This window comes from Candoia aspera, chromosome 2 (genome assembly GCF_035149785.1).
Source record: "Candoia aspera isolate rCanAsp1 chromosome 2, rCanAsp1.hap2, whole genome shotgun sequence".
In the NCBI taxonomy this organism is placed as follows: domain Eukaryota; kingdom Metazoa; phylum Chordata; class Lepidosauria; order Squamata; family Boidae; genus Candoia; species Candoia aspera.
Window position 1 is genome coordinate 244,143,152 of NC_086154.1, and position 26,523 is coordinate 244,169,674.

Genomic DNA, 26,523 nt, shown 5'->3' on the forward strand with positions numbered 1-26,523 from the left:
AAGTGTTTTGAAGGCTTTTTGAAAAACCAAGAAAGAGGTCAGTCTTCTCAGCCTTTTAAAAACTGGGACAGCTACAGGGAAGGCTTGACCCTGAGTTCCCACAAGAGACAAGCCCACGGCAATTGTAGCTGAATCTCCTTAGAAGATCTCCATGAACTTTGGAAATTGGGCTTCGGGGGGAGCAGGAAACCATGAAGAAAAAGCCTTAAGTAGCCTGGAGAAGGGACGCGGTGGTGCTGTGGGTTAAACCGCTGGGCTGCTGAGCTTGCTAATCGAAAGGTCGGCGGTTCGAATCCGTGTGACGGGGTGAGTTCCCGTTGCTAGTCCCAGCTCCTGCCAACCTAGCAGTTCAAAAACATGCAAAGGTGAGTAGATTAATAGGTACCGCTTCGGCGGGCAGGTAACGGCGTTCCGTTCAGTCATGCCGGCCACATGACCACGGAAGTGTCTTCAGACAACGCTGGCTCTTCGGCTTTGAAATGGAGATGAGCACCGCCCCCTAGAGTCGGACACGACTGGACTTAATGTCAAGGGAAACCTTTACCTTTACCTTTAGCCTGGAGTCAGACCATTTAGGTCTTCAAAGGCAATAACCAATATTGTGTGTTTCATCCAGAGACATACCAGCAGCTAATAGAATGCATATATGGCCCTTTCAGGTTCTTCCATAAACCAGTCTAATGCTGAACTCTGTACTAATTGAAATTCAGGACCAGTCAGAAAGTAATAGATGGAATGCATTACACTAGTCAAGCATGGGTGCTATTAATCTTTATAACAGACAACAGTATAGAGTCTGGAACTATTTGCATGCAAAGTATGTATTTTATCATCTAGTCAAAGACTCTTTCCCCCCACCCTTCCTCTATCCAGACAGTTTTTAGCTTGACCGTCCGCAGCCTGTCACCTATGTCTTGGAATTACACCCTCTTAACTCATAACCAGAACACCCATCACCTGTGCTGGAAGGAAATTATGGGAGTTGTAGTCCCAACACATTTTGATAGCTGTTCTCATCTGGATTTCTAGCTACCTGAACAGAGAGGCAGAAAGTTTAGCATTTTCCTGAGTAGAAACTTTCTGCAAATAAACATAGAATCTATAAAGCAAAGGAAAGAATTGTGGATCTTTGTCTAATATAAAGTTGAATTGCAGTTTTCAGTTAAATCCTATTGGAATCTGATCTTTACTACACTGATTATATAAGCACAGGCAGACTATTCTTTCTTAGACTCAAATATCCTCTCTGCTTGCATTATAAATTAATTTTCTCATAGCTTTCTACAGGAAAATGCATGATAAGCTCATTGTCACTGTATCTTCTTTCATAGCAAAATCAAATCAGTAGGTGGGAAGTTATAGGGAACTTTAAATCTACAAATTTCATCTTTCCTGATGCATGGCATCCTAGCTCATCATACAGGCATATTCTAGATGAAAAAGCTAATTCATATTTGGAGTTTCACACATCTGTCAATACCTATTTTGCTAGCTGATATTATAATATTTTAATTTATAGTTCAGGTAAAAGGGGGGAGTGTGACAGCTGAATTTACTTACTGTTGTCTCATAGTATAAATAATTTTAATAGTTTCAGACAGCATAGAATAATTAGCATGCATTTAAATAGAGCTTTGTAAAAAAAACCTCAGTTTCCTATCAGTTCTCATTTGATTTGTTGAAAGAGAATTTGCTTCCATAATTCCTTTAAATTTTTATTTTGTATTTATTTTATGTACACACATACACACACACACACATTCTGCTCAGTTCCAGCATCTGTGTAGCTGACATCCAAATGAAACTCATAATATAGTAATAATCATAATAAAATAAATATGATAATATAAAGGAAAAATAGAGGGAAAAGAACATAAAAGAGTTAAAAACAATCTACCACACAGCAGTTCTGTGTCTCCAAATGCTCTCCTAAAGATCCAAGCCTCTTTTGCAGTATAAAAATATATGAGTGGTGCCCTACAGATTTTAGGGAGCAGTGTATTTCCCAGAAAAAGCAAGAAGATTCTGTTGCAATTCTCCTGAAAGGAATATGATACTCTTGCAATTATTTAGTTCCAAAGTAGCCAAGGGATATATGTGCATGAGTCTCCAATGCTTTATTCTACAATTTATTTATTTATTTTTCAAACTTCTATTACCGCCATCTCCCCCAAGAAAGGGGGACTCTGGGCGGTTTACAATAAAACCAGAATTAAAATCATAAAATATAAATTACAATAAATTGCCCTTTCAAAGGCCAATTGTCCTTTCAGAGATCTAGAGCAGGGTTCCTCCACCTTGGCAACTTTAAGATGTGTGGACTTCAACTCCCAGAATTCCCCAGCTAGCAATACTGGCTGGGGAATTCTGGGAGTTGAAGTCCACACGTCTTAAAGTTGCCAACGTGGAGGAACCCTGCTCTAGAGCCTCAAAGGCTTCCCACACTTCAGTGTCCTCCCAAGGCATCATGAAGATACTCCTCCCATATTTTTTTTCTCACCAGATTGGGAAATGTGATATAAGCTGCTTAAAACATGGCTGACAGTGCCACCTCCAACAATAAGTAAGCTCCCAAACCTTACCTTTGCCTTTCCAAATCTCTAGCGTGTTGCTCAAGCTTGTCCACAGTGTGGCTCTTTAAAAATATAAAGAAAAGAGGCAACACGCTTTTTAAAAACAAAACAGAATGTTCCTTTCACTTTCAACGTTTGAAAGTGCAAGATTTTTCCCAGCAAGGTATCTGAAGGAGCCCAGCAACAGGGAAATAGCAATTAGAGAAGAAACACACAAAATCGCTATGGGAATTCTCAACAGTTGGGGAAAGGTTGATTCTTCATGCATGTGGAAAAGAGTGAAGTGTGAAGATGTATCCTCCCGGGGGTGTCATGCCAAATTTCTTGGCAACATTGAGTCCAGCTCCCCCCTTCCTTTGAGTGAGCTTGCCTGACAAGCTTCTGTGGCTTAATTCACTGGAGTAGCTTTTTAAAAAAACTCAGCTTCAGTTGGTTGCTTCTGCCCTCCCTCCCTCATACACACACACACCCCAGATCTTTCTCCAACCTCACCTTTTCCTTTAAATCCCTGCCCTACCATGTTTCTGCTGTTTTCATTTTCTGCCTTATCCTACAATCCCATATTTCCAAATGTCTTTCTTCCCTTCTCATCATGTTTTCTGACTTCCATTCCCTTTTCCTCTTACCAGCCTTAGCAGGTGAGAGAATTGCTGTGATTCTGTGCCAGAATCCACACATACCTGCCAGTTACACAACGGCAGCTGCAGGCCGGGACCCCACAGGGACAGCTTCTGGACACCCCTGAAGAAAGTTTTTTTTTTTCCCCTGCCTAAGAAGCAGATCTTCTTCTTAGCCGTCAAAAGCAGTGTCCCCCCAAAGGGTCAGACATGACTCGGTGCTTGCACAGGGGACCTTTCACCTTTCCCAAGAAGCAGGAAGCAGATGAGTAACTGCACATTTTTCATACTGCTTCCCTTGAAAGAAAGGATAATAGCTGCTTGGAGTATACTTGACAACCTCTTAGGATGGATTTATAACACAGTAACACAAGGGTGGGTAAAGCTAGTAGAGAAGCAGCAGGCAAGGGGCTAAGAGTTACCTGCATACATTTTTAAGAAAATGCAGCAAAATAAAAATGCTGAGATGTTTTAATGATTTCAAGTATTTTCCTAATAATTTTATTTTTCTGTAGTGTATATTGAAGACAGAGATGAAAGGACCTCAGATTTAGTCACTGATTTTGGATCTCCTTCCTAAATAGGCCTCCCTATTCAGTGCAGTGAATCTTGAAGCATAAGACTGTGTAAGAAGTTTAGGGCGTTGCCATGCCCAGTTTGAGCACTGTCCAGCATAAGCTGAGGATTTTTAAGACGCTTTCAATCCCCTTAATTTTATTGGCAGATAATGACTCAAATCTTTAACAGCGTCAGACCCCTACTTTGTTTCTGAGAGATTTGGATTGAATTTTGCATAAAAGCAATTATTAGTGGATGTGCCTAGAGGTGATTAGCAGTTCAGAATTAGGACAAATGTAAGACACACAGAAACAAAAGGAACTCTTGAGTGGACTCTCGCAGACTGGGGCTTGCAAACCCAGCTGATTGTACCACATAGCAAAGTCTGTGGCAAGACATCCATTATTTAAGGCCTTCTGCACAATACTTTCTAATTACATGGGATGCAAGGAGAAAACACAAGGAAGGTGAGAAAGTGAAAGGCAAATGAGTTCTTTGTGTCAGCTTAGTTACGATAAATTACTGCAGGCATTTCCTCTAATATAAAAGCTCCAACTGTAAGAAAAGTGTTTCATTAATAAGTAGGAGAAAGTGACAAGGTGAGTGGAGCACTTAATACCTAATATGGTACACATGTGTGACTATAGAATACAATGAGACCTTCCTGGAAAAGATTTTCTTAGACCGAGGGAGAGATAGACAGACAGATAAACAGATAGACGGATAAAGAGATATATATTCTTAGTATGAAGTCTAGGGATAATAAAGTGGTGGCTAAACTAGTTCAACAAATTCAGTAAGCCATTATTTCTTTAATATCTACCATTTATGTATGTATTACATTTATATTTCAATCTTCTTCTAGGAGCATAGATTAGTGTATATCAGGCGTCTCTTTATTTTATCCCCACCCACTCCCAAAACGTAATTAAAAAAGATATATCCTGGGAAGTAAATGGTTCTTTTTTAAAATATATATATATATTTATTGAAAAAAAATACTAAATAAAAACATTTAAAGGAAAAAGAAAATAAAGGAAAGGAAAAGGAAAAGTGGAAAGTGGAAAGTGGAAAGTGGAAAGTAGATTGTTCTGAGGGAGAATGACTGACCAAAAGGCACTCAGTTCCACATTCAAATATATACTTGGATCACTGACTGGAAGGCCATATAAATATCCATAGGGTTATTTGTTCAATGTTTTGCCTCAGTTCTTTCTGTGAAACAGAAGCTTGGAAGCTTTAATTTCTATGTTTGATTAACCACAGTTAATAATAATAACTAATAAAAAATTATTAATTCAGTTAATTCAATGTCCGAATCTAGATATTTCACTATGCTTTGACTCAAAAGAAGGCAATTTCAAATTTTGGTTCACAAAATCAGCTTGTTTTCTAAGCCATGATTACAATTAACCACAATTTAGGGCTTTTATGTAAAACCTGTGGCAATCAGTGATGGAAGGAATGGCTGACTGAGATAGACCTTATAGTCCTTTCTAACTGGACCCAAGCGGAGTGAGCTTTTCCCTTTGCTGATTTTGAAGATCTTTAAGGTGCTCAGGGCTTTGTGGCACAAATTTTACCTGCTGCTGTGTAGACCAATTGCACTGAGCAGCATGTTGCTGGTTTGTTTCACTTCACTTAGTCTTTTTTCTATCAGAAAGGCTGTGCCTTTGAAACTGACAAGTTAATAATAAATGTTTCCTTTTGTCAAAGATGCTTGGATGGTCTTACTTTCATTACATTAGAAAAGGAATGCAATTATTATTAAGTCTGTACATGATCTTCTGCCTGTTGTGTCTTGTCTACTCCTTCCCCTATTAATTACTCCTGATAATGTCATTTAACTGACATTTGGTAATGAAGTTACATTTCAATAATCAATATACATAGGTTTTTCACAGTTGTTCCTTTACAATTCAGTGACTGAGAAATCAATTAAGTCTGAGTGAATTTTCTGAAGAAAATTTAGATTTTTGCTCTCTTCCTATGAAGTTAGTCTTCCCTTTTATTATCTTTTTTCTTCTAAACAATAGAATGAGTGTAACTTAATTTACTTCAAAGGAATAGAGACTGGATCACTCCGCATTAATGGTGAGAACTTGAGGAGCCCCAAGGGCTGTCTTTTCTGTTAACATCAAGGAGGCAATGGGGGGTAGGGCGGATCTCACCCAACCAAACCACTTTTTCCTCAACATTGTTCTACTCTTTCAGTGAAAATGATAGCTTGTATTGCCTTTGCTTGCCCTCAGTTATGCATTCAGCTGTCCAATTCCAGCTGCAGAGCATTGTGTTCATACTCAGTCCTTGTTGGGTAGAATTACCAGGTTGTTAGTCCAGAAAGAGGAGAAGAACAGCAGCTAGAAAAGGCAGTGCTGAGTGGGATTGCAAAACAACAACAACCCAACACCCCATTATCAGTTTTTCTGGAAACAGTGATGAATTTGGATAATTTCGTTCTGAAAATCTAAATTTTTAAAAAAGAGGAAGGGCTAAGTTTTGAACCAAGGAATTCTCTGAGCCAATTCTTATTTCACTCATGACATCACATGAATTGAATACTTTTTTTTTTTTAGATGGAAGATGGGATTGGGACTAAATTAGAATAATTTTAAAATTTAGACTAACTTGTATAGGATTTTTTTTTTTTTTTTACCATTTATAGTGAATTGTAGATTGTGACCAGATTTTGGCATAATTTTTAGGCTTTCTGGTAATTTACAGAGGGACTTTGAATGAGAATTTGAGGTTATTTCCGTTAAACTAAACTCTTACTTTTTGAATGCTATTTTAAAAAAAACAACAGGTTAATCTTCAGGGTATAGCATTTCAGTCATGCACAATGCTTATTGGTGGGTTTTGCAAGTTGATTGCTGCAAGAAATACTTAAAATGCATTCAGGAAGGTCACTCCAAGTGTGTGATACACTGATTGCCTTTATTATCCCCACCTAGAGAAGGTGGACCTTTTACACAGAGATTAGGCTATGCATAGCTGCTTTTGAAAAATAGCTGTAAAATTTCATCTAACACATCCTAGGCTGCAGATTCAGGAGCTGGCAATCTTACTCCTGTTGCCTCTCTTTCTGACCCAGTTTGGGGTGGATTTGAGATTTGTTTTTTGACATTTTTCTAGCCCAAAACCATTATCAGAACTCTCCAGCCAACTGCTGGGCTACTAAATCTTTCCATGCTTTTTAAACAGATCAGTTACTATCTTGTTCCCTACTTATGTAAACTGGGACCTGTTCAAGACATACTGTATGCATTTTCATAATGAAAACATTATGGTGTTCTGATGTGAAGACTGGTTGTAAGATGACTTACGTCTTCCCTTGTGTCAGTATCCATCACATAACCTTTGTAAAATTTCTAATGTACTCTGCAGAGCAGCTGGGCTTAGGTCTGTGAATCAGTCTCTTTCCAAGCATGGCTGCTATGAACACATCAAGACCAGCCAGCTCAGTCTCCAGTAATTAGGGCAATATTAGCCACAATACCCTCACGGTAAATCCACCTCTTTTATAACATCGGGTATTGAAGACTAAACCGTGACCTTCCCCATAACAACCTTTAATCCCTTTCAAAAATAGATCTTATTAATGATGACTCAGCAGATGGCTCTGCCATGTTTACAGTATTACATTTTTCAGGCAGCATAAAAGAAGGGTGGCTGGTTGGTTTGTCATTCTTTCAACCCCATTCTTTCATGAGGTTATTACTTTTGCTAATTGTATTATTAGCAACAGCAAAATTTCTGATAAAACGAACACAAAATACCAAACACTGTCCAGATTTCTATGAACATGGATGGAACAGGATGCTTCTCAAATTGCCATAACTCAGTATTTTTAAAATCTGCAATCAGTAATTTTTCCATGTAGCAATTCCCTATCATCAGGCAGCATTTGGTTTGTTTGTTTGTTTGTTAATATTTATTCAATTTATATAGCTGCCTATCTCACGTGACTCTAGGTGGCCCACACAATTAAACAGCAAATATTAATAAATGTTGTAAGAGGCGGCAGATCTGGGGTGTAAGGAAAGGGCAGCTATATTGTTAACCATATAGTTAATTTGTACTGTATTTCTTATTGTCCGGTATGTGGAGAGTTTTCTGTTCCTATGCAACTGAGGCTTCCAATGATTTAAAAACTGATGTGCCAGTGCCCTCAAATACAATTTACCATGTCAGAATTTTGCTCTAACCAGTCATGGATCTAGCAGTATAGCAACAAAAAATCTGAAGTAGTGGAAATAGAATTGAGCGGTGCAAAATAAGGTAACTTACAGTTTGCAAAATAGAAAAATAGCAGGCTACTTGGTAGGTAAATATCTGAAGACACATTCATAAGTGTCTGTAGAAGAGGGTCAAGGGAGGGCAAGTGACCAAAGCAGAGAGTGGCACAAACTCAGCCACTGATGTATTTATGTGTAATGGTGTGAGAAGGTGGAGCTTGCATTGTAATGTAATGTAACTGGTTGTAAATGTGGGCTGGCTGCCGAGTGTTCAAATTGCAATCACATGACTGCGGGGGTGGTGCAATGTTTTGTGATCGTTGTAAGTGTGCGTACAGGTCATAAAGCACTTTTTCTGAGACCATCATAACTTCAGACTGCCATTAAACGAACAGTTGTTAAGCGGGGACTACCTGTATGCATTTACATATTATATTAGCAGCTCCTCCTCGAGAAAGGATCCCAGGGCAGTGTACATAACATTAAAAAAAGTAAAAGTAATACAGCAGAAAGCCAACGTGCATATAAGTTGTAGAGGCAACAAAAAGAGAAGGTCACTGCTTTCATGCTCCAGTTAGCCATAGGTGAACCATAAAAAGAGCCATATGCTAATCAGCCCTGAATCAATTTGAATTGGAAATTCAAGATTCAAAGAGGGCATGATTCAATTTACAGATTGAGATTCCCAGGCAAACCATTCAGTTCAAGCCTCTTTGAGATTTGAGCATCAATTAAAAAAAAAAACTTGCTCTCAGATTATAATTGGAAAGCATCAAAGTTCTTAGAAATGGTTCTCTTTTATCAGGGATAGTTTTACAGGGCATTAACCCCTGCCTACTTTTAGCTGGATAACTTAAAGGATTTCACCGCAATGTTTTTTTTCCCCCTCAAATATTCCTCTGCACTTCTTTTAAGGCAGAGGTCAAGGCTGAGGATAAGTCGCACAACCACCTCCAACTTGTGTAAGCAAAAGCCTAATTGTGTTTAATCAGAGCAGCAGGTGGTCTACCCTAATTTAAAAGCAATAGTTCAAAAACTGTTTTAAAAACTCTTAATTTTTCCACTTACTTTCCTGGAATGTCAGGCTGGCTTGACACTGAAGATGGACCCCTAATTTTCCTGTATGGGATGATCTACTTAACTGCCTCTGATCACTGTTTTTTCTGGGGTACGAGCAGGGTTGACATAACTGGTTGACAAGGTCATCCACATCACTGGTTTTGGTGGGGTGCTGACTATAAGGGGAAAACATCCAACATCTATAGAAATAATTTTGTTATTGGGCCAATCGAAAGTTTCCAAGGTTGTTATAAGCTTTCAGAATTTTTTTTTTTTGTACAGGAAGAGTTTTTATGTCCTTAAAATACTGTCATAGAGCTATGTTAGTAGTCTTATGTCTTGCTGACAGTTCTTGTTTACCGGCATAACATTACATGGAATCTGTAGTATCAGACTGAGTTTTTTAAAAATGAGTTTGTGGGTATGGATGTGTGTATCACACATGCCTATAAATACACATGTGTATAATTGGTAGGGCACAAAAATTAAATTAGTCTTTAAAAATGTTCAAGTGGAAAGGACAAACAAATGATTGACGGACTGAGTGATTGATTGATCAGATGCATGGAGTCTTATTTTGAGACTGGAATGTGTATTGTGCACTTGTTTCCCACACTTTTATGGAAAGGATCAGAAGAACACTGCTGTTTGACTGAAGGCAACCCTTTATTGCAAGCCGAAATTTGCTTAGATGTACTAAAAAATGTCTGAGAAGAAAGATAGGGATTCCTGTCTCCCCATGGACCAGCCATCTGAAATTCAAAAACTGGTGCTACTATTCTTCTAGATAGCTTGTTTTCTACTAACCATTTTCTGCTGCAGTGGATGCAGCTGCCGGAAACTACATAATGCATTCATTGTTCATTCAACTGATCTTCCGAAGGATTGGCCAGAACCCCATACATTCTTCTTTAGACAGCACATAATTAACTCATGGAATTCATTACTACAAGAAGTAGCGATGCACACTAATTTGGATGGCTTTAAAAGGGGATTGGATAAAATCACAGAGAATGTCTTTTATTATTATGTCTTGACTCAAGATAAAGGCTGATAAATAAATAAATAAATAAAATGTCATTTCCATGGTGGGAACAGTACACCTACAAATACCAATTGCAAGAAGAGGAGAGAACTATGCTGACATCTCCCACTTGGTAGCACCTCACAGGTATCTGGTTAGTCACCATTAGAAACAAAATGCTAGACTAAGATAGATCTTGGTTTAATCCATCAGGGCTATTATGTGTCTTCCATCTAGATTATGCTTAGAAAACCCCACATTGTGTTGTGTCTCATGGATCAACGTGGCAATCAAAAATATTTTTGAAAAGTATAAAGAAAACAAAGGTCATTATGTTGTTCCATTAAAAAAGAAACCTCAATCTGGAAAAATGTCTCTATTATAGAGTCCAACTTTCATAAATTAGAAAGTAAGAAAAACAAAACAAATGTATTTAATAACACAGTGTGCTAGGAAAATAATTTTCATTCACAATCCTAAGCATTCTGAATTATAAAGCTATTATGCTTGCATTGTCTTTTTAATAACCGTAATTTTAAAATATTAGTAATGCATTGTATATGGCTCTTTATATTATTTTGAAATACTTTGCAGTGATGTTTTGTATTTTTTCTTTCTTTTAGTACAAACAAGTGGAACAGTATATGTCCTTTCACAAGCTACCTGCGGATATGCGTCAAAAAATCCATGATTATTATGAGCACCGTTACCAAGGCAAGATCTTCGATGAAGAAAGCATTCTTAATGAACTCAATGACCCTCTTAGGGAGGTAAGAAAGTGATGTTGACGATGTACTAGGAAAGATGATTCTTTCTCAGTTTGAGCTGGAAGAGAATTCAGAAAGATACAAAGTTCATCTTTCCTTTGATGCATTTTGTTTTGTTTTGTTTTGGGCCTTCCAGCAGTTTTCTTGGCAAGATTTTTAGAAATGGTTTGTCATTGCCTTCTTCCTAATGACATCCAGCTGACTTTGTGCCTAAGGCAGGATTAGAACTCATGGGTCTTCTTAGGTTTCTAGCCTGGTGCCTTTCACCATTATGTCAAACTAGCTCCAGACTTGTGGAATGTCTCATATTCAATCCATGGAACCTGCAGGTACAGCCAGAAAAGCATTCCTATGAATTCTTATATTCAGATGAAATTGGACCTGTTATTTAAACAGATACAAAAGTAACCAGTGATAGCTCCGTGGTATGTGTGTGTGCATGTGCATGAGACTTTGAGTTAGTTTTTGACTCCTGGGAGCTGCCTGGACAAGTCCCTGCAGTTTTCTTGGCAAAATTTTGAAACTGGTTTGCCACTGCCTCCTTCCTAGGGCTGAGAAAGAGTGACTGGCCCAAGGTCACCAGCTGGCTTTGTGCCTAAGGTGGGGCTAGAGCTCACAGTCTCCTGGTTTCTAGCCTGATGCCTTAACCACTACACCAAACTGACTCTCAAATATATACCTAAATTTTATTTTTTTAAACAACTCCATAGCAGAATTGTTTGAATTACTGCTCTAAGAGTACCATCATAATTCCACTCCAGTCTTATCTGCTGGAGGTCAGTAAAGAAGAGCATCACTGGAATGGCTCTGTTATGGTTGGCAGAGACTTTCATTCAACTCTACTACTGGCAGAAGCCAGCAGGACAGAATAAAGTGCTAAAGAAACAAGGAGCTGCTTCATTGCCCGAAATAATTCCAGTATAGGTCAGTCATCCACATCAGTCTGGAGTGAGTATATTTCCATCACCTCCCACCATCAGTGGGGAAATAGTTTTTTAAAAATAATACCCAGCAAGGTATTAAATCCAGCAAGATTACCTACTGGCCTAGCTATGAACTGGCAAGTTGGGATAAGATTGGTGATTCTTCTGTAGGAAGATTGCTATGGATCAATAAAATTACATGCCAAGCCACTGAATTGGAAGATTATTGGTGTAGCACCAGTTTCCAAGAAGAAAATCTATAGTAATCCAGGAAATTTCAACCTTCTCATTTTCTCTCTAGATAACATGGTAGAAAGCACTGCAAAGGCTCGCTCTGATAATAAAGCATGGGAAGTGTGCTTCTCATAAAAAGAGGTTCTGCCTTTGTACTTACACTTGCAGCCACCTAAGCAGTAGCCTATGAAATCATTAAGTACACAGTATAAAGTGAAACTAGGCCTCCTTAACTCGTCTAAGAACTGATGGACTGTGCAACTTGGACAAGTTCAGTTTTTCTCACTTGACTAATGTTGAGTGCCAAGTAAATTTCTTTTTTGTTTGGAAGAATAATTTTTCTATTAGCATTATTGAAATACCATGCTCATTAATTTTAAAGTTCCAATGTAAGAATGACAAACGTTACAACTTCCACAATTTTTAACCTTTTCAAACTCTGTTTTCTATTTATCAGATAATGAATTTTATTCCTCTTGCAGATGAGGGCAGGCAATTCAATTAATTAGAGTCAGCCCTTAGAAAAATGCCACTGAGCTAACAGTCACTTTGAAAAAAGCATTAAAAAACAAATAAACATGAAAATGATGAAATGCATTGCACAAGAGGTGGGCAGCTGGAAATATTAGCAGAAGTGTGGATATTATCATGCACCATTAATTATAGTTGGTCATTGCTGCTGTTTCTGTAATTATATTGTGTTTTCAGTTGATCTAAATTTATGTACTCAGTAAATTGATTCAGTTGGGCTTCATCAGATACTTTGTTCAGTTTGGGGGCTACAAGTGCTAATGACATTGCATATTTATCACTTTTGTGGATTTTTAAAAAATTGTTGGGAGGAAAAAAGAAAGAAAAAACAACCATTGGAAATATTCTTGATGGAGCCAGTACTGATTGTTGAATCTGCTTGCTTAATACTTTAGAACAGTAGGTGCTGGGATCAGGAGGCATATAAAAATGATGATGATGATGATGATGATGATGATGATGATGATGATGATGATGACGACAAGAATGCCTTTGAAAAGAATCCTGGGGGCCACACAAAGTAATGCCAGAACAAAAACTAGATTAAATTGAAAAGTCTAATATAGTACAGTATCAGAAGGGTAGAGCCAGTTTGGTGCAGTGGTGAAGGCATGAGGCTAGAAACTGGAAAACCAGGAATTCTAGTGTTGCCTTGGGCACAAAGCCAGCTGGGTGACCTTGGGCCAGTCACTTTCTCTCAGCCCTAGGAAGGAGGCAAGGGCAAACCACTTCTGAAAAACCTTGGCAAGAAAACTGCAGGGACTTGTCCAGGCAGTCTCCAAGAATTGGACATGATTGAATGGATTAAAAAAAAATCAGAAGGGTACAGTTATTAAATACCAGAGATAATTGTATTAATTATTCCATTCAGACACATTAAACATTAGATGTCTTGGTCACATTAAAAATTGGGTGGACTCTCTGTGGCCTCAGATTGTGTCCCTCTATTCTAAACAGCTTTCCCCAGCGGAGTGAAAATTAGAGGAACCGGACCTTCAGCTCACGGAGCTTCCCTTGGGAGAGGTCTGTTTTAAAAAGTGGTCTCCGGCTGAGTTAAGAGATCATTAATTTGTTGGTTCTTATAAGTGAAGGCTAATGAGAAAAACTATGGTTATGTTGTAGGTAATGTAGTTGCCCGTATGCCAACATTTGCCTTTTCTTGCTCTGTGCCTCTGTATGAGGAGAGCACCAAGCTGGCTGAGCTGTAGAAGTGAACATACAAAAAATGTGTTGACCCTGAGTCAGGCTTCTTTCACTCTCAGAATCACATAACCCAGGTCAGTCATGCAGATCTTCTGTTCTGCCATCCCATGAACATCTATCAGCCAAGGAACTGCTGGCAGCTGCTTGCTCTATATGGATGGACAGCTTTTAAAACCATCTGCAGGAGTTCTCAAATGACCCTCAGCTACCATTTCTTTCTTTCACATTTATTTAGTCCATCGATTTGTTATAATATATGTACATATTGTAAATGCATTTCTTGTAGGTTTCAGAAATATGCAAATATATGTGTTCAAGAAATACAGTATGCAGAAATACGCATTGAGCATAAGTGCTAAAAAACGGATTCTATTTCCCCTGTGTTTCTTAGGGACAGTGCTTGCTAAAGTAGGAAAACAACCACATTCATTTCAAGAATCTTCTTAGTAAAATCATCATAATTTAATTTCACATAATAATGTCAGCCATTCCTTTAATAATATGCATGTCCATTACAAGGTGGGGAGCAACATGAATCAGTTTGCACTAGGATTATGAATCTGGGCTGCAAACGTTTGGCTGAGCACTAAATGGCAGCAGAGAGTTTGAGATCTCTCTCTCTTTGTTGCCATCTGCATTTTTGCAACTGAAATCTGGTAGGTCTAGTTTGCATCATGCAAAGTTGTTTAACCATGGTTTAGTAGTTAATTGGCTGAGTTTACTGCTTAGCCATAAACCATGGTTTATAAACAATGGCTAGGTCCCCCACCCCCAGATTTTATCTTACTGCCATTTTGTGTATGCATACTATATATAATTTTCTCTAATTAGTGGCTAAATGCCTAATCAGTTTGGCAGTGAAATAGAGGCATCACCAAATAAAATAATAACAGAGCCACCCCAACATAGTCTGGGGACAATCTAGATTAGGGTTTCTCAACCAGGGTTCTGTGGAACCCTAGGATTCCACGAGAGGTCACTAGGGGTTCCCTGGGAGATCAGGAATTATTTAAAAAATTATGTCAAATTTGGGCAACTTCACATTAAAGAGGTAAGTTTTATCGTTTATTTTTAGCTTAAGAACACTGTGTGTGTGTGTGTGTGTGTTGTGTGTGTGTGTATAGGCCTGCACATGAAACAGATATAATAATTTTGTAACTTCTGGCCTATATTTGACCCTGAATGTGCAGGGGTTCCCCCAGGCCTGAAAAATATTTCAAGGGTTCCTCCAGGGTCAAATAGTTGAGAAAGGCTGGTCTAGATACTTAGAGATAGGCAAGTTTGTAAGTTAAACCAAAGTGCCATTCAAAATTAAATAAACATGAAACACTGGTCAGTTGAGTAGACCTTATACAGAGAGAATAAGAAATACAGATCTAAAGCATCTGAAGTTAGGAAGATTATGTCAGTGGCATTAGAAAACTTAAAGACAAAGTGTCAGATGTCATTTGGAAGTAATAGCAATAACACGGAGGGAAGAGATAAAAAGAGAAATGCCTTTATCCAGCCCTTGACTATATTAGTAAAGATCATTAAGAAGTAGAGTCACAAAAGTTAAAGCCTTAAGGAGCTTTGTTTAAAACAAAACAAAACAAAAAAATTAAGCAGCTTAAGGCCTGATTAACTAAGGGACTGCCTGTTTCAGTGTGAACCTGTTCAGGGCTGCGATGAGCAACAGAGGCTTAAAGATGGCCTCATTTTCTGAAGTCTCTTTTTCAGATGCATAGGAGGGAACCTTCTCCTGTGTTGTTCCCAAACTATGAAATGCACCCCCTTGGGACTTGCCTTCAGAAAGGACCAACAGCAAGCCCATATGGAAAAAGCCTTTGTGAAGAAGAAGAGTCATGGCTGTCCAGGGTTCATCAGGATGAGAGTCAGAACTTAAAGTTCAGGTCAGGGAGTAGAAGCTGATGCAAAAATAGGCCTTGTAGTGGTGTGGTATGGTGTAGCTTTGATCATAGATCTACACTTCTGAGCCTACCCCACCCCACCCAAGATCTTCCAGACAAGTTAAAAGAGGAAGCCCAGCATTCCCAGCTAACATGGCCAATGCAAATCTTAAATTGTAGCTTCTGCATTAGAAAAATTGTCTTGCAGGGAACATTTATCTGTTCATTACTCACAATAGTATATCCTCCCCCACCCAAATGCCTAAAGAATCATGTTGTGCTGGGCAGAAATATATCGGTCTGAGTCCTGGAGCTACCGTAGTGGCAAACAGGTCTTTCACAGGACCAGCTCTTAGAAGGGCAAGGCCCTCACAGCTTGGGTTTCAGACACTCTGTGATGGTTGTCCAGTTAATCATTGTTTCCAGCTGGCTCATTGGCAGATGGGCCATTGCTACAACAATTAAAGGAGCCAAAAAAACAGATTTGTTGATTTTGGAAAACAAGAGGCTGCCTTAACTGTAGTTGAGATTTAAGAAAGAATAAAAACAAATGCTGCTTTAGCTTGTAAAACTTTTGAAAAAACAATACTTTTTATGACATCTGACATGCAGTCTTATATGTGTCTGATGCAAAAACAGCTAATAGGAACCTCTGACCCATTCTTATCCAACAAGTTGAGCAATTGTAGCTTATACTAATTAGAACACGTGCTTTGAAAATTCCCTACAAATAGTGATAACAACATTTGTTGTGACTGCACCGCTAGAAGTAGTTTATAATGTTTAAAATTAGAGTTTCTTAAAGCAGTTATATAAAGCACTCAACAAAGGAGACTGGATCAGCAGCTAAAACTAAAACATAAAAGTATTACGAATTTGTATTGTGGCATTTTGTATAAAAGTATTGTATTACCTTCCATGTACTATAAAGCCTACCAAAGTAAAATATTCCTAAATATAAAATGGATTGGCATTTTTACTAGTGGGAAAACTGTGTTGTTGTTATTATTCCAAATGAGAAGCAGAGTTTCATTTGCTGGAAAAAAAAAACCCAGAAAGATATTCCAAATTCCCTAATAGATTTTGAGGATCAGAAACAATTAGTTTGGTGATGCAGACAAGTTGGAAGCTTTTAAATGAACTGTAGATGGCTTAATATCAGCAAATCTGTGAATCCAAATGTTGCCTAAAAGTGCCATGTCAAAATTATAGTTACATAAGCCTGGATTAGTGAACCAAAAACATAAAGGATAAAACCCCCTAAAATTCTATATTTGCTGCAATAGGTTTTGCTCATATATATTTTATTTACAGAAAACTGTATATTTTCCTTCTTTTGCAGACAGGCCATAGTGGCTAGCAACAGGAAAAAATCAATTAAATAAAAATAAATAGTATTTTTTGTATTTATTGTAACATTTGTATACTGTCCATTTCTTATGGACTCCCAGCTGTTTACACACAATCCAACATTAAAAACATAAAATTCTACAGCATACATTAACACTTATCATAATAATATTCCCAGGAAACAGCAGGAAAAAGATAAAGATAAAAAGTAGCCAACATTAGCACAGATGCTTATGAATTAATCAGTAGTTAGTATGCGTTAAAACAAATTCATATTCAAAATTCATACAATAAATATACTTTACAAATACAAAGAAATATAACTTTCTTTAAGTCAGCACAGAAAGAACAGGAAAGGATGAGACTAGTAATTAAGCACTATGAAGAGAGTTCGAAGGAACTGGGTACGTTTTGAGAAAAGTCAACTGAAGGGAGATATGATAATGATCTTCAAATGCCTGAAAGGATGTCACATAAAAGATCAAGACCTGATCTTTCATTCTGGAGGGCAAGACATGGAATAATGGATTTAAGTTAGAGGAAGGTAGATTCCAACTGAATGCTAGAAAAAACCTCCTAACAATAAGAGCAGTTTGGCAGTGGAATTGATTGCTCAGGTAAGTGATGGGCTTCCCTGCATTGTATGTGTGGAAGCTAGATAGTCATCTCTCTGTAATACTTTAATTTGGATTCCTGCACTGCCAGGAGGTTGGATTTGATGACCTGAATGGCCTCAGTTCTGTGATTCTATAGCTGCCATGTTCAAGGGACTGCCAGTCCCCTCCTTTGAATCTTACACTAAGGCTATACTTCCCCATTTCCTTTAAAAGAAAAAGGGTTAAGCATTGTCCAGGAAAAGAATTAAAATGGGAATACGTGGCCTTCTCAGAAGGTTGATTCTGAGAAGGTTGGCCTTCTCAGACTGAATGGTTCCCAGGATTATCTTAATATGAAATTTAAAATTAGCCTTTCCAACAATTTGTTACAATATTTTGTGGCATGTTTTCTAACTAGAAATGTTTAGTTATATTACGCATGTTTTCTCAGTAGAAATGTTCAGAGGCAGTATGCCTCAATTCAAGTTTCTTTGGGCAAGCCTGTTGCCTTTTGAATCCTCCTTATGGCCTTATTGCACTACTTGTTTGTTTGTTTGTTTGTTTTAACATTCAAAAGGAATCAGTCTTCATGAAACACCCAATTAACTAGTTTAAGAAATAGGACTGGACTAATTACATCTGGGAGAGCCAGTTTGGTGTAGTGGTTAAGGCACAGGCTAGAAACCAGGAGACTGTGAGTTCTAGTCCCTCCTTAGACACAAAGCCAGCTGGGTGGTCACCACCCAGACATTGGGCCACTCATTGTCTCTGTCCTAGGAAAGAAGGCGAGGGCAAACCACTTCTGCAAATCTTGCCAAGAAAACTGTAGGCAGGCAGTTTGTCCAGGCAGTTGTCAGGTGTAAATACTGACATGAAGGTGCACACACAAAAAAATTGCATTTGATCTAGTAGGGCCCTTATCTATTTATTTTTTAAATAATAATAATAATAATAATAATATTCATTGAAACAAAGATTTGGGAACTTGAAGTCCACCTTTCAACTCAGTTCAGCATCTCTGACAAAGGTATACTTGAACATGTTCAGTGAAGAGGACTGCCACCTCCCTAACTTATTCTTTCTTATCTCAGAGTGCACTACCTTGGTATTTTTTCTTAACATTCAAAAGGAATCTGCTGTCCTGTAACATAAGCCCATAATTCAGTATCCCGCCCTTTGGAACAACAAGGAACAGGTGTTGTCCTTTTCTGTGAAAGATTTTTCTGGATAGATTTAACATGTAGCTTAATAGTTTGCATTGCAAAAGATATCTCTGCATTGCCATGACATTTACTTCCTGCCCCAGAGTACCTATGCAAAGTAGATCAATCCAATGCAAATTGCAGTTCTGTTGATATTTAAAGGCAGAATTTAGCTTGCAGTCCTAGGGTGCAGACTGTAAGCCTGAGAACTGTGCACTATGGCAAACCTAACTTCTGAGAAAGAGGTTAATACCCTTTCTGAGCTATTATTTAAAGTTCAGCGCTGGTCTATTTTTAGACAGTAGTGTGAGAAGAGGTTGGCTGAAAATAGATACAGATCATGTCTCCTTGTAGAATATAGAACATTGAGACACTTCATTTTCAGAGAAAGTAATTGGTATTTGGGATATAACCTCTGTGCTCTCAAACCTTTGTAGATTGTGGAAAGAGATCTCCACAGAAGCCAAACATTTTGTGTGGGCCCTTGTAACAATACAAAGCATAACAATGGGGATGGAATTTTAAAATGTAGTTTTTTAAACCAAGTTTGGGAGTCCTTGGAATCAAGCTTTTCCCTCAGATCCTTTTCTGTTGCATTGTTTTAGCAAATATATTTTCATTTATCTTACACCATCAGTTCTTAGAGCTTAAAGACCACACTGGCTTGGAATTCTGAGAATTGAGATCCGGGATATCTGCAGTTCAATGTTGGGGAAGTTAGTGTAATGCCCCTAAGTAGGCACACTGTCTGCTTACCACTGAGCTATTGTTGTTTTGTAACATTCTGTTGGGATAGAACATCTGTCTGTTCAACCATGAACTGCTATGTCCACACAATCTTCAGATAATGTCAGGGCTTTGGGCAGCAACTTTTGTAAGCTGTCTAGAGTCACTTTTATTGTCAGATGGGCGGTGCACAAATTTAATTTTAAAAAACCTTCCCCAGATTTTCCATAAAGCGCTCTACCAGTTACAATGTTTGCTCAATTCTCCATCTGCCTATGCATTATCTGAGTCACACATTTAAAGGGATAATTCCCAGTATGCTGCTCTCAGCAATTGCTCAAGTGCTTTCAAATGAAGAGGACTTAAATGTATTCACAGCAGCAGTGATTAAGAAAGACACTTCTTTAAAATAGTTCAGACCATTTCTTGGCTGTGACTCTGGAGTCTATTTCTCATGGAGATCATCTTTGATTCATAATTAATTTTTTTTTAATGAAAAGTAAAATAATTAAAACAGAAATGGAATTCTCCATTAAATACATGTCAAGCTGTTGGCATGTAAATTAGCCAGGCTTGTTTATGCTTCCATTGAATATTCTTTTTAAGGCTCTTGATGATATATGCATCTCCCCTCCCCCCAAAATCAGCAGATCAGGGGAAAAAATGCCTTAAGAACAGTGGCAAGTACAGGTTTTGTGAAAAATTTCATGAACTTGGAACTGTTACAGTGGTAATTACACTTCACAAAAATTTGGCACACCACTAGTATATTTAACTAAAGATTTATGCTGAGTTGTTCAATTAATGTTTCTGTTCCTTGATGATTTGAAGTACTATTTCTTTTACTTTTATCTAGAATTAGTACTTCAATAAATGTTCTGGTTAAATAAATGATATTTATCTATATCTTACAACTTAAATATGTATTGCTCGTTACCATATAAAAGTAGTGAGTATTCCTAAGGAAATTCTGAAATATTCCAATCTATTAACAATTGTGGTTTGTTCCCTATGATCATCTGCATGTGTCTGAGAAAGAAACTGATTTTCTATGTTGTCAAAGAGCATTCATGGTTACAGTGCCTGCACCAATGATAGCTGATACAGGTAGTCCTTGCTTACTGATTGCTTCATTTAACAACATTTGAAGTTACAATGGTGTAAAAAAAAAAAGCTTGGCAACCTATCCTTGCATTTATGGCCATTGCAGTATCCCCACAGTCCTATGATCGCCATCAGGCAGTTCGCAACTGGCACGCATTTACGACTGCTGCAGCACCTGCAGTCATGTGTTTGCCATTAGTGTGCTTCACAATTGGCTTAAAATAAGCAGAGTTAATAGAAAAAGCGGAATTAAAATCCTAAAACATGGTTATGTGATGTTTCACTTAATGACCATGGTGACTTGCTTAATGACCAAAGGGGCAACTTCAGGAGAAGAAATGGTGAACTGAAGACGGTTCCATGAGAAGTGGAGCCAATGACCACGGCAGAATGAAGAGCTGGTGAGTAGACTGGCTCTTCATAATTCCTCTCTGGATGAAGAGAGAACTTGAGATCGCCCACAAGTGCCCCAGACAGTTGCTCCTTGCAAGGTCAGAGACCACAAGGCAGCAGTTTCCAGCGGGCATAGAGTTCTGGGAGATGAGGGAACGCCATCTCTGCCCAAACCACAGCCAGAGCTTTTATGGATGTAGGGTTCACACACTTCCTTTTCTAATCACTTTTGGAAATTGTTCATTAACTGCCTTTCAGCTATTAGGAACCTTTGGATCAACAGGTTTAACCGCACTGGGTGAATTTCCTTCAATCCTTAGTGAAAGAAATTTTAAATACAAGTTTAAGAACTTAAAAAAAAAATTTTTGCAATAAACACCAAAAGGGTGATTAAAACTTTGATTCTAGAAAATTACAAACAGATTAAGGGTCCAGATAAATTTTAAATAAGATTTTGGAATTAATTATAAAAATCCTTCCTATGGGAAAATGCTTTTGTTTTGAATTCTTTTTTTTAAAAAAAAACATAATAAGCTTAGTGACTGAAAGGGAAGTGAGGTTATAAGTCCATTGCAGTCATGTGATGTTTTGCTTAGCAAACATGGCACTCAGTGATGGAGTTGCCAGTCCCACTTGTGGTCACTAAGCGAGGATTATCTCTAGTCAGTTAAATGTTTGTATAATTTGACAATCTGAACTCTTGTCAATTCTTAAATCATGATAGTGGTCAATGACAGAAGTAAATAATGTACGAGACTCAAGATGTTGCTGAATACAATCCCTAATATCCCTCATCATTGACCATGTTTCCTAAGGATGCTAGGATTTATACTTCAGCAACTTTGAATAGTTTATAAGTGGAAAATTTGGGGAAATACTTTTACTTTTTGAGTGTCATGGGTTTCCTGAACACTGACCTAAAGTTTGCCATCATCAGGCTCTTCTCTCTGATGAAACATGATATCATCTTGTTCAGTTAAGAATTGTAATACAAAAGATGCTAACAAGTTTCTGAATAATCTGAATTCTGAAAGTTTGCAAGAATGTTTAAAGCATTGGCACATACTTTTTAAATTGCTAGCACAAAATTAACTCCTCAGCAGATCTAGATAATTATATTATCTGAAACCCATTAGTAAATTCACGTATTGCAGTATTTAAATGTAAGTTTCTAGATAAATCAACCTAAATGGCATTCCCAAATCATTCACTAAATTTAGTGCCATCATTAATTTATTACTTAGCTTGGTAGATGTGATGATGTTTGAAAGTAACTGAAACACATTTAAATGGCACATGTTTAGTGTACTTACCCTGTCATTGTATCAAAATAAACAAATAATACATATAAAAGTTGTATAAAAATAATTCTAATGAATTTAAGTGATAAAAGAATATTGCACAAGATGAGTACAGTACCGTGTAGTGTTCACTATGAATAAAGATGAATGAAGGAAGTAATGCTACTTTAAATGATATTATATAAATACAATTTCCAGTAAATAAACCTGGATCTATTGTAAATCCTTGTAAATGAAATTATATATATATATATATATATATATATATATATATATATGTATGTATGTATGTATGTATGTATATGATTAGACCCATAAAAATTCAACAAAAATGACATTAAGCATAAAATTCATTTTTATGCCAGCCAAAGCGCTTCCAGTATAATGTTATGCCAACATCTTCTAATGTAGGCCTTAAATCCACCTGAGTAAGAGTAGTATAAGCAATAAATAGAGGGATTGAAGAGCTTTTGGCAAATGAAATGAAATGAAATGAAATGCTTAAGGTGTCAGTCCAGCTCAAGATTCCTCAATATAATGATATATGCACTCTTCCTATTTGTCATGATAGATTCTTTGTTAGGAAAGGTTCGTTACTGTAGTTGTGGTTGAACATTGCTTCTTTCCTGATAGGCATTACTAAGTTATAAAAGTAGTTTGGGGCACATCCTTTAATACATTTTATTTATTCCCAGATATTCTATCAAGGCTTCTTGTATTGGTTGTAGAGAATAAAAAGAATAAAGAGAATGATTCAGTCTTCAAATATCTGAAGGGTTCTTACACAGAAGGAATGGATGTATTCTTTTGCCCAGACGGCAGGACCAAAACCAGTAGGTTAAAATTACAAGGAGGTTCAGACTAGATAGGAGGAGGGATATCCTGATGGTACAAACTGTCAATCAGTGAAACAGGCTGTCACATGACCCGGTGAGCTCTTCTTTGCTAGAAGTCTTGAGACTCTGGGTGGTCATCTCTCAGAGTTGCTCTAGTGGATGCTGCAGAGAGCAGAGAGTTAAGCTGGATGACTGACCTCTAAAGTCCCTTCCAACTCTGTGAATAACTCATATGATTCTATGAGACTAAAGAAATAAGCAAGTGATCTGTATGGATTGAAAAGCAACAAAATAAGATATAGTTCTTATGTCAACACACCCACATTGGATACAGTCCATGAGTCATGTCACTGCAAGCACCAGTGAAAATCATGGGGGGTTACTAAAACCACAGCTGTGCAGTTCTCATTTATTTTGATTGGAGAAATACATAGAAGCTCCTGCAGTTTGTCTGCAATTTTTTCGCTTAATTTTTTTACTCATTTCTTGAGAACAATCATTCCCAAATGGTGTTTGGGAAAAACCATTTACAAACACCATTTACAAGCTTTTTAACTAACCTCCTGGTGAGAAGATCAGTAACAGCAATACGTTTCTCCAAAACATACCTTTCCCACCATTAATCTGGGTAGTCCTCCTGCAGTGTGCCTTAGACTTCATTCTCATTTCTTCCAGAACAACCAATGTCCAGCAGGATAGGAAGGTTTATATGAAATATGCCCCAGAATCCTCAGGACTTCACTGGAGGCTTACAAGAAAACCACTGACATAATGGCATTTGTTGACTTTTTATAGCTCACTGGTTCCACTCTTTGAAACATTTTGCTCTTATTTTTTAAAGTAGATCCACAATTTTGCTGCATTTTTCATATCAGCCCATAGCCTTTTAATAGTTTCTGCTCTCTCACTTAGACCAAAGCTAAAGCCAAAATGTTAAAAAGTTCCGTTCCGTTCCCTCCCTCCCTTTGTTTTATTTCTATTAAATCAGTGCTTTACCTTTGCTAAAAACTTCCAAAGGAGATAATTGACAAGATGCTGGAGGATTATTATTTATAAAAATAATCTTTGGTTTAGGACATTTTTTTCATAAATTGCTGTGATCAGTGGCGGGGGAAAAAACTTGTTATTGAAGTATTTACCACAGTTCATGCAGATATGCTCACTCAGAAGTATCTTAAGTATCTTCACTCAGAAGTTTGTTTAACCAAGGTAAAGAGGTTTACATTTCCAGTCCGTGTCTTTAGAATTACACTGTATTAAACCATTTACAAGAATTGCATTGTTTACTGCAAGAAAGCTATTCTATTGTTGAAAATGAGTTTCCACAAGTAATATTTATGGTCTTCAGTAAATTAGGCTGTGCTGTCTCTTTTATTTACTTTGTTAGTGAGGGTTTTTTATATTTTTATTTTACTTTTCCTCCGGGAGCTCAAGACAGGCCATATTGTTGCCCTCTCCCTTGCTTTGTCCTCATAGCAACTGTGTTATGGCTTGAGTTCAGTGAATGACTCCTGAATCCTAGACCGAGTATCCAGATATCCTTGTTATAGTCATTTTTGTTGATACAAGAGCAGAAAATGATTCTGGATTTCCTCTTACTAACAAGCCCTGCCATAGAAAATCACTTTAAAATACCCTATATATATCCTGGGATAAGAGTTGAAGAAATGAAAAAATCCAAGTTATGATCATCAATCTTACTATGATTTCTATAAAAATGCAGGCATGCTCCAGTACAGCCTTTATTGTAAAACTTGTTCTGTTGAGGTTTTGGTCTTTAGTGGCTAGCAGTGTTTCTCAACCTTGGCAACTTTAACATATGTGGACTTCAACTCCCAGCAAGCTGGCTGGGGAATTCTGGGAGTTGAAGGCCACATATCTTAAAGTTGCTAAAGTTGAGAAACACTGGCAGAGGGATAGCCTCTTTACCCTACTGTATGACGCTGTGCATTTCATTTCTTCCTTTCCTAGTGCCTACCAAGCTCCCTTTGTCATGATTCCAATTATCTTTTTTCCATTTTAGGAAATTGTCAACTTTAACTGTCGTAAGCTTGTTGCCACCATGCCTCTGTTTGCCAATGCTGACCCAAATTTTGTAACGGCCATGCTGAGCAAGCTGCGGTTTGAAGTGTTTCAGCCTGGAGATTACATAATCCGAGAAGGGGCTGTGGGGAAAAAGATGTATTTCATTCAACATGGGGTTGCTGGTGTTATCACTAAATCCAGTAAAGAGATGAAGCTGACAGATGGCTCCTACTTTGGAGGTGAGTAGAAAGGAAGTTATGGGGCGGTAAAGATGGAGAGACTGAATGTAGGTTTGTTGAACATGCATAAGTTTACAAAAGCAATGAAGACATTATAAGATGTCTACTTGATATGTCTTCTTTTTCTTTGTAGAGCATGGTGACAGCAACATACAGTAATTGAAAAGTTTATCATCAAAAGCTTTTGGTGGGAGTCTTTGATACACTGTTTTGGTAGCCAGACATATGTCATTATCTGCCACCTGGCTCCCATTCATGTCCCATGTTGTTATAGCTCCTAATAAGTCTCTATCCTAAAGCCAGATAAAAATAAGCATGTATATCACTTGATTTCCCATTGGTTGAAAGCTCATAACTAATGCGGATAGAAACAAACTTGCATGTGTATACAGTAGAACTTTGAAACTATGTTGAAACTGACATGAAGGTATCTAGCCTGTAATGGCTATATATTTCTTCATGATTTTCAACTTCATGTCTCATGTAATGCCAAGAAACCTGTACTCCAAGCTCTTTAATTCCTAAACTGCCATATTTAGCCCAGGGTATGATACAAGAGTGAGCAGACTTCTCCTCCTGCTAAGGGTAATTTATCAGCATCTCACAGAAATAGTTCTAATCTATCAAAATGGATGCTGCAATATTTTTGCTTGTCAAACAGAATTCAAACGAGTCATTTCACTAACAATTGCTTCAGTCACTGAAACAAGGAAGTGCAATTTCCCAATTTTCCCCTATGTATGCTCAATATCTCTGGAAGTTAGAGGACCTTCTGGAGCAGATTTGAGCAATGGCGGCTTGCACAAGGAAAACGGTGACAATTCACCATGCAAGCAGCATTTGATTTCTCTCATGCTTGTACTTTATCAGAGCCATTTACTTTCTGCTAATTTAAATTCCTGATGTATGTATTTGAGGATATCCTCTTGTGTTTATTAACTAAAAGACATGTAATTGTAACAACATTAATTTGGAACTCTGTAGAATAGCAGTTGTTATCAGCTGGCAAGCAATAGGTTCTATTTTTACAACCACAGAGTACTTCGGATAGATCCTGCAATTTTTCTATGACATTTCCTGCTGTGTTTCATTTACAGGTACTGCACATGTAGTCACATGTATCTTTCACCTGACC

At 37.6% G+C, this 26,523-nt stretch overlaps 1 protein-coding gene across 1 annotated transcript in view; it reads left to right on the plus strand.

The window, feature by feature from the left end:
- HCN1 (hyperpolarization activated cyclic nucleotide gated potassium channel 1) overlaps positions 1-26,523 on the plus strand; it is a 141,111-nt gene that overhangs the window by 102,815 nt on the left and 11,773 nt on the right. Inside the window, exons 5-6 of the mRNA XM_063295699.1 lie at positions 10,693-10,839; positions 25,148-25,388. Coding sequence (XP_063151769.1) covers positions 10,693-10,839; positions 25,148-25,388 — 388 coding nt within the window. The remainder of the gene's footprint in view (positions 1-10,692; positions 10,840-25,147; positions 25,389-26,523) is intronic.